General features: G+C 48.9%; 2 protein-coding genes across 2 annotated transcripts; one reads left to right on the top strand and one right to left on the bottom strand.

Annotated features, from left to right (window-relative positions):
* The first annotated feature begins 1,045 nt into the window (after positions 1-1,045).
* On the top strand, positions 1,046-2,041 carry LOC102457991 (olfactory receptor 52M1-like). The gene has a single exon (XM_075923084.2). The coding sequence runs from the start codon at positions 1,046-1,048 to the stop codon at positions 2,039-2,041; it is 996 nt and encodes a 331-aa protein (XP_075779199.2).
* A 4,686-nt stretch (positions 2,042-6,727) lies between these two features.
* LOC102457739 (olfactory receptor 52R1-like) lies at positions 6,728-7,675 on the bottom strand. Its single transcript, XM_006111288.4, has one exon. The coding sequence runs from the start codon at positions 7,673-7,675 to the stop codon at positions 6,728-6,730; it is 948 nt and encodes a 315-aa protein (XP_006111350.3).
* Positions 7,676-12,577: the final 4,902 nt, after the last annotated feature.

Raw genomic sequence — 12,577 nt, 5'->3', positions numbered from 1 at the left:
GCTCCTACACTTCAGTTAGTCTATAAGGTGCCACAGGACTCCTCGTCGATTTAGGATTTGAGTTCTCAGTTCTCAGCAAGATACCATGGACTCCCTCAGTTTACCCCTATACCCTTTGTCACATAACACCTCATATACACACTCCCAGGAACCTACCCCTGAAATAAACCTCTCTGTCAATTCTGTCCACATATTTAGAGACACAACACCATCACAGGCCCTAACCACATCAACCACTACATCAGGGGCTCATACAACTGCACATCCTCTAATGTGATCTATGCCATTAAGTGCCAGCAATGCCCCTCTGCCATGGATATTGTCCTGACCGGAAAGTCTCTGTGACAAAGGATAAGTGGCCAAAAATCAGACATCAGAAATGGTAAAACACAGGGACCTGAAGTGGAACATTTCAACTTGCCTGGGCACTCAATCAGGGTCCAAAAGGAGCCATTCTTCTACAAAGGAATTTTACCCGACAGTTACAAGGAGAGTGCAGAATTGACCTTTATCTGCAAATTCAAGACTGTTTCCCTGGGCTTGACCAAAGACGTTGACTGGATGTCACATAAGGCCAGTCTTCTCTATCTTTAACACCTTTTTTTTTAACATCAAATGCTAAGTATTGGACACTTCCAGCTCACTTAATTAGCCTCATTAGCACCGGTCCTGCAATTGACAAGTACCTTTTTTTCTGTTATAAAATACTTGTTTTCTGTTATTCCTCTCCAGCTCATCAATTGATAAAGTGGGTTATGCCTCCAAAAGCTCATAATACTATATATTTGTGTTGCTCACTAAGGTGCCGCAGGACTACTTATTGTGCCTATTAAAGTTTTCCAGATTTTTCATTAATAATTTTCCTAATAATGAAAATGTTACATTTCAGTGTGTGAAGAGACCAATTTGTTTCAGCCATGACAATAGCTATCAATGGTGCATGTTGTATCTTCTATGACTGTTGTATCTTCTTCCAGGTATTTGTCCTGTGACCATCATCCTAGACCCCAAGCACAGAAGAAGAAATCAGGAGAACGTATGGTACATGCAGGAGACACCGTTCTGCCTGGGATTTGGACAGCTCCCCTGCTCCATGTCAGATTCCAATACCACCGACTTCACCAACCCCTCCACCTTCATCCTGCTGGGCTTTCCTGGCCTGGAGACAGCCCATGTCTGGATCGCCATCCCCTTCTGCATTATGTACATTATAGCCATCCTGGGGAACTTCACCATCCTGTTCATAGTGAAGATGGAGTCGAGCCTCCATGAACCCATGTACTATTTTGTCTGCATGTTGGCTGTAAGTGACCTGGTCCTGTCTACATCAATCCTGCCCAAAATGCTGAGCATCTTCTGGTTCAATTGCAGGGAAATCAATTTCAGTGCTTGCCTCACTCAGCTCTATGTCTTTCACTGTTTCTCAGTGATGGAGTCTGGGATTTTCGTGTCTATGGCATTGGATCGCTATGTGGCCATCTGCCATCCCCTGAGACATTCCACCATTGTGACAAACCCAGTGGTGGGCAAGATTGGTCTGGCCATGTCATTGCGCAGCAGCGTGATTGTACTGCCCATGGTCCTGCTGGCGAGGCAGTGGTCATACTGCAGGACCAACATCATCCCCCAACCGTACTGTGTCCACATCGCCGTGGTGAAGGTGGCCTGTGGTGACACCCGTGCCAGTAGTTACTATGGCCTCTTTGTGCTATTCTGTGTGTTGGGTCTGGATGTGATTTTTATTGTTGCATCCTACACCCAGATCCTCAGGGCCATCTTCAACCTCCCCACAAAGGACGCCCGGCTCAAAACCTTTGGGACCTGCATCTCCCACCTCTGTTCCATTATAGTGTTTTACATCCCAGGGCTCTTCCTCTCCCTCACATCCCGATTTGACCAGAAGATGCCTCAGCATTTCCATTCTCTCATTAACAACGTGTACTACTTGATGCCTGCCATGCTTAACCCCATCATCTATGGGATGAGGACCAAGCAGATCCGGGACAGGTTGCTGCACCTTTTTTTTCAAAAAGGCACCTGAGCAGGCCTCTACAATGTCTGTGCAGAGCTGGCTGGTGACATGGTGCTGGGCCCTCTTCCCTGAATCACTTACTGGGCCGTCAGAGAGTCATTACATCCTGTCCTGTTCTTATTTTGCTTTGTCAGTGACTGAAACTGGTGAATTGTTCTGAGCAAAACCCATCAATTCATAGGGTTCGTCACCTCACTAACTTCTGGTAATAGGATCCTTGAGACCTCCTTTTCTATTACCTCAAAGAAAAGCCCCCTGCCCCACTTTCTCCCCCAAATTTCTACCTCCTTACCCATTACATCCCTCAAGTCTCCACTTCTGTTCTGAAATTTCCCCCCATATCCCCAGCTTTCTCTGAGGTGCGTTCGCTTGCTGCGCTCTCTTGTTTGCCTTGAACTTTTCAAGCACCTCTCCATCACTAGTTGGGTGGTGATGATGATGATTATTATTCATGTAAGCAGGGTCTGAACCACTGCTTCCAATGCAGCCAGCTGAAAGGGGAGAGCAGTCCTAGGTGGGGTTATGCTTGTTCAGTTATTTAGCCCTTTAAGATATTCCACTATTGATATGGGAATACAGCTCATGCTGGAATGGGAAAGGAATCCAGGGTGTGATTATGTACATCCAGTTCAGCCAATGCTATAGCCCTGATGGATGGTCAAATATTGGAATGGAATGTGGTGTATTGTAACTACTTTGGCTGTTGTGGGGTCACAAACCACGTTAACCCTAAATGTAGGAATTGTAAAATATGACACCCATGCTTGCAGGAGAGAAACTGTCGCTATAGAGTCTAGGATGAACAAGCCTCCCCCTTCCAGACTCAAGTGGATTTGCAGGGGGAAGGCGCTTGAATCAGTGAGCTACATGCCCTCCAGACATGAGCTGTAAGACTGGTTCAACTTGTTTCGTCCCGCCCCACCCCTGGCTCCCTTCTAAGGATAGACTTAAACAGACTCCATAAGGAGTTTCTTTATTATTTTGAAATAGTATTCCAGTGGGAGCCGGAATCTTTTGGCCAGCCTAGGTGGTGGCCAAGAGCTGAAATTGCTGAGAAACTGACAAAGATGTGAAATCACTAGGTTTGGACCAGAGCCAGACCCATCGTGGAAGCAGGAGCAGGCAGGAGCGGACGGCAGGCGGCCAGTAGGAATAGCGGCAGGCGGGCAGCAGGAACGCTGGCAGGAGCCGCTGGCCAGCAGGGCGGCTTGTGGGAGCGGCTGGTGACTGGCCAGTAAGAGCAGTGGCAGGCAGCCAGAGGAGCCAGTGGGGTGGCTGGCAAGAGCGGCTGGCAGAAAGAGCGGTGAGTAGCCAATAGAGTGGATTAGATGCCTCCTATCCCTCCACCCCCGCCAAGGGTGGGAGGTGAGCTCTGATAATCACCCCTGAGCTCTGATCTGCCCAGACCAAGGGCACCAACTGTGAGTGGGGTACAGAGAAAGGTTTGGCATGTGAATGGGACACTTCCATTGCTGGACCTGTGGGCCTGAGAGGCAAAGGACATTGCTCCATCCATTTGAGCTGGGATGTTTACTCGTGGGTTGGTCCTGATCTCTGTGGTGTTTTCCCAAGTTAATGCCATGTCACTTCTCTCCCTCTTTATTAAAAGTTTCTTTTCTACACTCAGACTCCGTGCATGCGAGTGGGGAAGCATTGCCTCTCGGAGGCACCCAGGGATGTGTGTGGATTTCCCAGGCTATTGGGTGGTGGCTGGAGCCCATTCTGTGTGAGATGGATGAACTGGAACCCCTAGATATTGAACCCAGCCCTGGCTGCTGCCGGCGCTACCTGGCAGAAGGGTTACATTCAAATATCCCATTTTCAGCCACAAATACATTTCTTTGGGTAGACAATTGTGCTACTTACTGGACTGACCCTTTTACGTTTTTGAAGACGTATTAGATCCAGCTACAGTCTGTGCTTTCCTCCTAAGTGTGAATTAAAAATTAAACACTCCGGAAGCCCAATTAAGTAGCCCACTCTGGGAGCAACCCGGCTGGGCCAGGAAGGGTTGGTCTCTCTCTCCCTGTCTCTCAGCCTCTGGCACTGGGCTGGCAGCAGAGTCCCGACTGACATGTTAAGAGCTACAACACTGACACGCAGGAAGGCAGAAGAGTTCCTGGCACATGGGGTTAGTGGGGTGACTCTGGTATCCCCAACTCCCTAGTTCCTCCCCCACCCTGGCAGCCACTCAGCTGGCTGTGGAAGCAGGAGTGTCTCTCACCGCTATGGGCACAGGGAGAGGAGCAACGCCCCCACACTTGATGTGGCAGCTGGGACCCCAGCCACATGGGGAAGCCAAAGAGTGCCTGGTGCACAGGGCCAGCAGGACTCCCACACCCTCATTCCTGTGCCGATGGGGAGATCTCTCTTCCTCACGGTGACTGCCATCAGGGTGGGAAGGCGGCCTAGGTCACTTCCCCTCTCCTCCATCCCCGATTTCTCATCTGAACCCAGAGACTCTCCACAAACTTTTCTCCACTTTCATACAGAGGGTCTGAAGATTTATGCTGCCTTCTCACATGCCATTAGCCATTGGGAGAACTTGTCCCACACGTCTATATCTGTTAGAGAAGAAACAGGCGACCTAGGAGTGAATAGGGTAAATGGAACCTCTTTATTGTCTACGCACGTTTACCTCAGAGATTAACATGATGTTGGAGTGGCAACAACTTAGTGTTAATCATACCCTTTTATCTCTTTTAATATGTTAATTCACATGTCTATCACTACTTTTCCTAAAGCCTTTAGTAATGTTAACTCCCATAAAATGAATATTAATAAGCAAATAATTAATACAATTTTACCTACCCCTAATTACTATTTACAGAACTTCCAATCAAATCAACACATTCCCATGCTACAGACTAACAAGTTACAGAGATTACAAAGAATCCGACCCTGAAGATGTTATGCAGAGCCAATGAGGATAATCATGAGACACAACAAAGTAGAGACGCTCCATACTTATCTGGATTCCTAGGCTACAGAACAGAGAGAGAGAACAAGGTTATAAATACCAAAACGTAATACTGGTCTCAGCTGTACCCTGTCATCCCAAACAACAAAAACAAACAAAAAAAAGCATGTTTAAGGGAAATGCTGTGGCATTAATGCAAAAGGTCACTAATGCAAAAGGCCATTTCAAACCTATTAATTTTTACTCCCCCTGTCGACAATACCTAACCCTGAAAGTGCTCCAGTCATGTGTGTTACCCTACCAAGTCTCTGTGACTCCAATCAAACCTTCCTTGTGCCAGGACTTCCATTTCTTCCTGGTTGTTTCCTCGGCTTCTTGCCTTCACAGGACAATTACCTGATTGCTCTGCTTTCTGAGTGGGAATCAGGGGGCCCTTTCTTGTGCCCTCCTTCTTCTGGTTCCTCATAGTGCTCCACTTCCCCACTTACCTCAGGGCTTCGGTCACCATCCCCTGGAGGGCATCACTTAAGGCCCTCCTCGCTAGGTTGGAAAGCCCGCCTGTGGTGATCTTCCTCTCTTCCTAGCAATCCTTGCCCCTGGAACAACGTCCCATGGTCAAAAAATTTAAAGCCCTCTCTGCGACACCACTTGCACCACCATACCCAGTACTCACACCACTTCTTTTAGAACAACCAAGGTGTTCGCCGTCCTCACCACCTAGGGCCTCCTTCTGCCACCTCCCAAGGACTTTGTCTCTGCCTGCTATGCCTCGTCTGGGATGCCACTTTTATCATCTGTTATATTGACATTGTTATGTCTGATGTCCAGGGCTCGCCAGATGCGCAGACTGCGCTGCACCGGCTATGCCGGGTTGTAATCTACTTGCCACGGGAAAGTAGATTATATGATTTGTCGAGCCGTGCTGATGTCTATTCAGTAGGTACTGTTTCCTTTTCTCCTTGTTTGTATTTCCTAATCTTACTATGGCGAAGTGTCTTTTTCTAATAGGTAAGTGTATCAATGATCTCAATTTATCATAAATGTCAATTTGTTACCGTGGACCTTTTGTGGTTGTCTATCACATTTCATAATGAGGAGAATGGAGCAAATAATGAAGGAATCCATCTGCAAACATTTGGAAGATAATAAGGGGATAGGTAACAGCCAGCATGGATTTGTTAAGAGCAAATCATGTCAAGCCAATCTGATAGCTTTCTTTGATAGGATAACAAGCCTTGTAGATAAAGGAGAGGTGATGGATGTGGCATGCCTAGACGTTACTCATGCATTTGACACAGCATCACATGATCTTCTTATCAATAAACTAGGGAAATGCAACCTAGATGGAGATATGATAAGTTGGGTGCATAACTGGATAAATATTGTCAGAGAGTAGTTATTAATGGTTCACAGTCATGCTGGAAGGACATAACAAGTGGGGTTTCACAGGGGTCTGTTTTTGGACCTAGAGAGGTGGTGGAATCTCCATCCCTAGAGGTTTTTAAGTCCCAGCTAGACAAAGCCCTGGCTTGGATGACTTAGTTGGGGTTCGTCCTGCTTTGGGCAGGGGGTTGGCCTCGATGGCTCCTGAAGTCTCTTCCAACCCCAACATTCTATAATTCTAACCATGTAAGTTAAAGAATTCTCCATACACAGATTTCCCAGTGTGTCATGTGACATCGCACAGGCCGAGTCAGTGATCCAGGAAAATGTGTCTGGCACCAGCGAGCCCTGCAGAATGGTTGCTCTGAGGTGCAAAGCACAAGGAGAAAACTTTAAGTCACTTTATGAGTGAAGAGAGGGAGCAGCCTGTCCCGAATCTGTTTGGTCCTCACCCCGTAGATGATGGGGTTCAGCATGGGGGGCACCAGGAGGTACACGTTGGCAAGGAGAATGTGGAAGTTTAGGGGTATATTGTGGCCAAACCGGTGTGCAAGAAAGGAGAATAGAGAAGGGATGTAAAAGGACAAAATGACACAGAGGTGGGAGATGCAGGTCCCAAAAGTCTTGAGCCGAGCGTCCTTTGTGGGGAGGCTGAAGATGGCCCTGAGGATGAGAACATAGGACACAGTGATAAAAATGATATCCACACCCATCACAGAAAAGACCACAAACAGACCATAGTAGTTATTGACACGTATGTCAGCGCAGGCCAGTTTCGCTACAGCAATGTGCTCGCAGTAGGAGTGGGGGATGATGTTGGTTCTGCAGTACGTCAACCTCCTATCCAGGAAGGGATAAGGCATGGTGAATGTGCAGCTGCGAAACATAACTGCAAAACCAATTTTGGCCACCACAGGGTTTGACAGGATCGTGGAATGTCTCAGGGGGTGGCAGATGGCCACGTAACGATCCAAAGCCATGGCCGAAAGGATCCCTGACTCTAACGCAGTGAAGCAGTGAATGAAGTACATCTGCATGAGGCAGGCATTGAAAAGAATCTCCCTGGAATTGAACCAGAAGATTGCCAACATTTTAGGCAAGATGGATGTAGACAGGACCAGGTCGGTGATGGCCAGCATGCAGAGGAAATAGTACATGGGCTCATGGAGTTTTGTCTCCCTCTTCACTATGAAGAGGATGGCGAAGTTCCCCAAGATGGCTATGGCATAAGTGATGCAGAAGGGGATGGAGATCCAGACATGGGCCGTCTCCAGGCCAGGGATGCCCAGCAGGATGAAGGAGGATGGGTTGGTGAAGTGGGTTGTGTTTGAATCTGACATGGAGCAGGGGAGAAGGTGTCCAACTCTGAGGCAGAACAGTGTCTCTGGAATGTACCATATGTTCCCCTGACTTCTTGTGTGTTCGCTGGATCTACGGTGATGGTCGCAGTAGAAATGAAGACATGCCTGGATGGAGAGACAATGTTCGTGTGAGACTCTGTGCAGTTCTGGAGGCTGTTCTCACGGGGAAAACAGATTGGTCTCTCTTCAGAGACTGACACAGAAGAGTGAAATATGAAGGTTTGACCCTATTGATGCCCAGTACGTGTTTGATGGTGCTTTGTGTGTCAGCAATTCCTGCACATCACAGCTTCTGAAACCTTAAAGGAAACCAGACTGTGGCCTCTGGTTGTCCATCATTGGTCATTAAATCAATGGAACCTGAGCTAGAAAGTCGATGCTGTAAGGAGAGTCCCAAGCACCTAGTTGCTCAAATCCAAACTTAACTGGGACATGTGCAGGATGGGGGAAGGGATGGGTGCTCCCAGCTAGAACACACCTGGGGTTAAAGACGTGCCGATCATGAAGCATCTATAAAGGGGAGATCAGAGATAAGGGGGATTGTTCATAGAGGTTCCTGGAATGGGGGAGGCTCCCTACTGCAGACAGACTGAAATGTCTTGGACTGTTTGGTCGAGAGAAGAGACATGAAGGGGGCATTTGAAGGAGAAGAACAAAAGAATACACCTGACTGTATTCACATGGGCAAACAGGGAACAATTCACAGCCAGCAGTACTGGTGGACAGTGAGTGATTCAAAATGGTGATTTCCCCAAAGCTGAGGTAAATTAGCAACAAAACTGACTAAGGGTATGTCTTGACTGCAATGCTTTTCCGGGATACTGGAGATATCTGTAATTCGGAACAAGCAGAGTACAATAAGGAAGAAGCAGAACCAAAGAGAGAGAGACACTTCCCTAGGAATCCCAATCAGCTGCTGTGTCCCATGTACCTCTTACCCCAGCATCCACTGAATTCTCCCACGCCGCAAGCCGACAGAACGGTGTGCACCATTCACAGCACTGCAATCCCCTCACTCTTCTCTCAGCCTGTCACGGAGAAGCAGCATCTGCATGGAAGCCGCCTGGAGAGCAGCCTGGTTGCTCTTCTGGGCTATTTATCCAGCTCTAGGAGTAAACAGTAGTTAGGGCAAATCCCTAGAGGGAGAGGAGAACTCTTGGGCTCTGGGCTGACTCAGGGAGGAATTGGGTATTTATCAGTTGTTGCTGATTAGGAGGAAAAACGTGGGATAATGGCTAGATCTCCAGAGGGCTCCCTGATCCGCTGTGAATGCCTGGGCTGACTGTGGACAGACAGATGTGCAGAAGGCTGATTGTAGGGAGCGAAGAGACTTTCCCCAGACATTCGAGCTGCCAGCAATGGATCAGAGATTGGTATTGCTCATTGGTAGCTACCATTCCACGGGGCCGCACCTTCCACTGAAAGGTTTTCAAAACCCTCGGCAAGGAAAGCAGCTTTGTTCACATCCCCATTGTACAGAGAGGCCAACTGAGGCATGAGGGGACATGAATTAGCCATGGTCAGAGGGAGACGGGATGCCAAGATGGCAAAGGGAACCAAGGCACCCTGACTTCCCTGCTGTAGTCCCAGTCCCTCCCTCATGCCAAGGGGGAACAGACTCCTGCTCTGGGACTTAGTGGCAGGGACTGTTCATGGGCCGTGATGCTGAGGACAGGCAGGAAGGGGCAGGCCAGCGAACCAGGTGGGAGGAGGGAGGGAGGGGAAGGGGGACAGTTAAACCGGAACCTGGTGATATAAAAGGACCCAAAGTTCCTGGCAGCAGCCAGAGCCCTGGGCCCTTAAAATTGCTGCTGCATTGCTACACAGAGAGCTCCGGGCAGCAGTGAGCACTGGGGGTGGAATTCCGGGAGGCACTGAGGTGGCCCCTCCCCTTCTGCCCAAAGCCCCACCCCTTCTTGGGGCACAGGGCAACCTCCCAACCCCCATCCAACCTCTGCCTTGTCCAGGGGGCTGGTGAGGCTGTTGGCCCCACTGGGAAGAGGCAGCCTGAGCCTTCCCCTTTCTCTGCAGGCGAGTCTGAGAACCAGCTGGAAGTGGTGACTTCTCGCTCCGGTGAGGTGGGAGCTGCAGGACTGCACGTCAGAAACCCACCAGCCCACCACAGGGCCGGGGGCCACTTCGGGGGATCAGACTCCCTGCACACTGCCAACAATGGATCAGAGATTGGTATTGCGCATCGGTCGCTATCATCACACAGGGCCGCACCTTCTGCTGAAGGACAGATGAAAATGCACACCCTTAGGTTAGGGGAGAAAGAAGCCCAGCAGAAAAAGACACTATCTGAAAACCTTGCTGGGATGGAGGCAGCGAACGGGTTTCCGAAGTGTGTGTAATCCCGGAACACAAATCTAGCGTCCAGACTGCAATTGCTCTATTTCGACAAAATATTGAACATAAGAACATAAGACCGGCCGTACTGGGTCAGACCAAAGGTCCTTCTAGCCCAGTAACCTGTCTGCCAACAGTGGCCAGCACCGGGTGCCCCAGAGAGGGTGGACCGAAGACAACGATTAAGCGATTTGTCTCCTGCCATCCCTCTCCAGCCTCTGACAAACAGAGGCCAAGGACACCATTTCTATTCCCTGAGTAATAGCCTTTCATGGACCTAACCTCCATGAAATTATCTAGCTTCTCTTTAAACTATGTTATAGTCCTAGCCTTCACAGTCTACTCTGGCAAGGAGTTCCACAGGTTGACTACACGCTGTGTGAAGAAGAACTTTCTTGTATTAGTTTTAAACCTGCTACCTATTACCCATTAATTTCATTTGGTGAAATAACGGAGGGCTTTTTCCGAAGGCGGTAAACCTCTTTCCATGAGGAAAGAGAAGGCTGAGAGGGGACATGATAGCAGTTTCAGGTATCTAAAAGGGTGTCATGAGGAGAAGGGAGAAAGGCCACGTGACTGGGGGCGGGGCCAAGCATGCGCCGCACACCTGAGGTCGGCACCGGCATGTGCCGTGATCCCGGGCAGGGGCTGCCCAGGTTCCGCACGGCCGGGGCCAGTGCGGGCATGCACGGCGCCCCCGGGGGCAGGGCCAAGGCCAGCACCAGGGCTGGCAAGGGCACGCGCGGTGCCCCCAGCGGCGGGGCCAAGGCCAGTGCCAGGGCCGGCAAGGGCACGCGTGGCGCACCCGGGGGCGGGGGTCAGGGTCGGTAACGGCACGCACGGCACACCTGGGGCCGGGGCCGGCCATGGGCCCGGGGCTGGCACCTGATGCACACCCGGGGGTGGGGCCAGCCCAGATTGCTCTGCGGGCGCACATAAAGGGCCATGGCACCCGCGGGCACTGGGTTGGGGACCACGGGTCTAGACAGTACTTGGTCCTGCCGTAAGGGTAGGGGACTGGACTCGATGACTCTCAAGGTCCCTTCCAGTCTTAGTATTCTATGATTCTATTGTTCTAAAAAACACTTCCCAGCTAGGGGAAACATCTTGCTTTGTGGGTGTCACCCAAGAGCAGCCACATTTGAAATACAGACACAGAGTCAATATTCATAACTCCAGACCCAAAAGTGAGATGCGTGCACACACAGGATAATCACGTTCAGCAAATCAGAACTTTTCCAATGACACTGCACATGACATACTTTGTACAGGATGCATGATAGTAACATTCTAATTGTACAACTGTGATAAATCGGGGCTGCATAGTTTTGCAGCCATGTGAAGGGCTGTGTGTATCCTGTGAGAACAAAACATCCAAAGGTAAAATTTCACCTGAGAAGAGAAAAGTGAGGAAAGTCCTTAGAAGAATTCTTAACAGATGGAAGTGGGGGAATGGTCCAGCTCCTGTAGGAAGCTTTCCTGATGTATATTCCACCCATTAGACAAAGTGTTGCCTGATCTGAGACGGCTGATGTAATTTCCAGTTACCACCTTTATGCTTGACAGGCTCTGTGCTTGGTAACCCTGAAGGGCACAGATACAACACTCATACTATGGCTGTGTCTACACTGGCAAGATATTCCAAAAAATCAGCTGTTTTTCTGGAAAAACTTGCCAGCTGTCTACACTGGCCACTTGAATTTCCGCAAAAGCACTGACGATCTCATGTAAAATCATCAGTGCTTTTCTGGAAAAACTATGCTGCTCCCGTTAGGGCAAAAGTCTTTTTCCAGAAAACGGTTCCGGAAAAGGGCAAGTGTAGACAGCACAGTAGTGTTTTCCGCAAAAAAGCCCCGATCGTGAAAATGACGATCGGGACTTCTTTGCGGAAAAGCTCGTCTAGATTGGCCATGAACGCTTTTCTGGAAAATCTGCTTTTCCGGAAAAGCATCCTGCCAATCTAGATGCTCTTTTCTGAAAATGCTTTTAACGGAAAACTTTTCCGTTAAAAGCATTTCCGGAAAATCATGCCAGTGTAGACGTAGCCTGCAGGAACTCTTGTATATAGGTAGTTTATTAACACATCATCCTCATCTCCGGCACTTTCCTCATCATCAAAAGTGGCTTCTTTCTAGCACCTCCCAAACACTGTGTCTCCTTTTGCTGCTCCTCCTAAGCTGGGATGCCCCTTTTATCATCTCTTACACTGGTGTTGTTATATGTGATGCATATTCCGTACGGGCTGTTTTCTTTTCTCTTTGTTTGTATTTCCTCACCTTACTATGGTGAAGTGTCTTTTTCTAATAGGTCAGTGTATCAGTGATCTCAACTTATTCTCATAAATGTCAGTTTGTGACCGTGGGCCTTTTGTGGTTGCCTATCACATTTGACAATGAAGATAAGGGAGAGAATAATTAAGGAATCCCCCTACAAACATTTGGAAGATAATAACATGATTTGTAAAGAACAAATCATGTCAAGCCACTGACAGCTTTCTTTGATAGGATAACGAGTCTTGTGGATAAGGGAGAA

The sequence above is a fragment of the Pelodiscus sinensis genome, chromosome 1 (genome assembly GCF_052426305.1).
Source record: "Pelodiscus sinensis isolate ZL-2025 chromosome 1, ASM5242630v1, whole genome shotgun sequence".
Lineage (NCBI taxonomy): Eukaryota > Metazoa > Chordata > Testudines > Trionychidae > Pelodiscus > Pelodiscus sinensis.
This window is presented reverse-complemented; position numbering and strand designations above follow the sequence as displayed.

What these genes read in the sequence shown, in the direction of transcription:
- LOC102457739 (XM_006111288.4), bottom strand. Translation starts at nt 7,675, where the DNA reads ATGTCAGATTCAAACACAACCCACTTCACCAACCCATCCTCCTTCATC.
- LOC102457991 (XM_075923084.2), top strand. Translation starts at nt 1,046, where the DNA reads ATGCAGGAGACACCGTTCTGCCTGGGATTTGGACAGCTCCCCTGCTCC.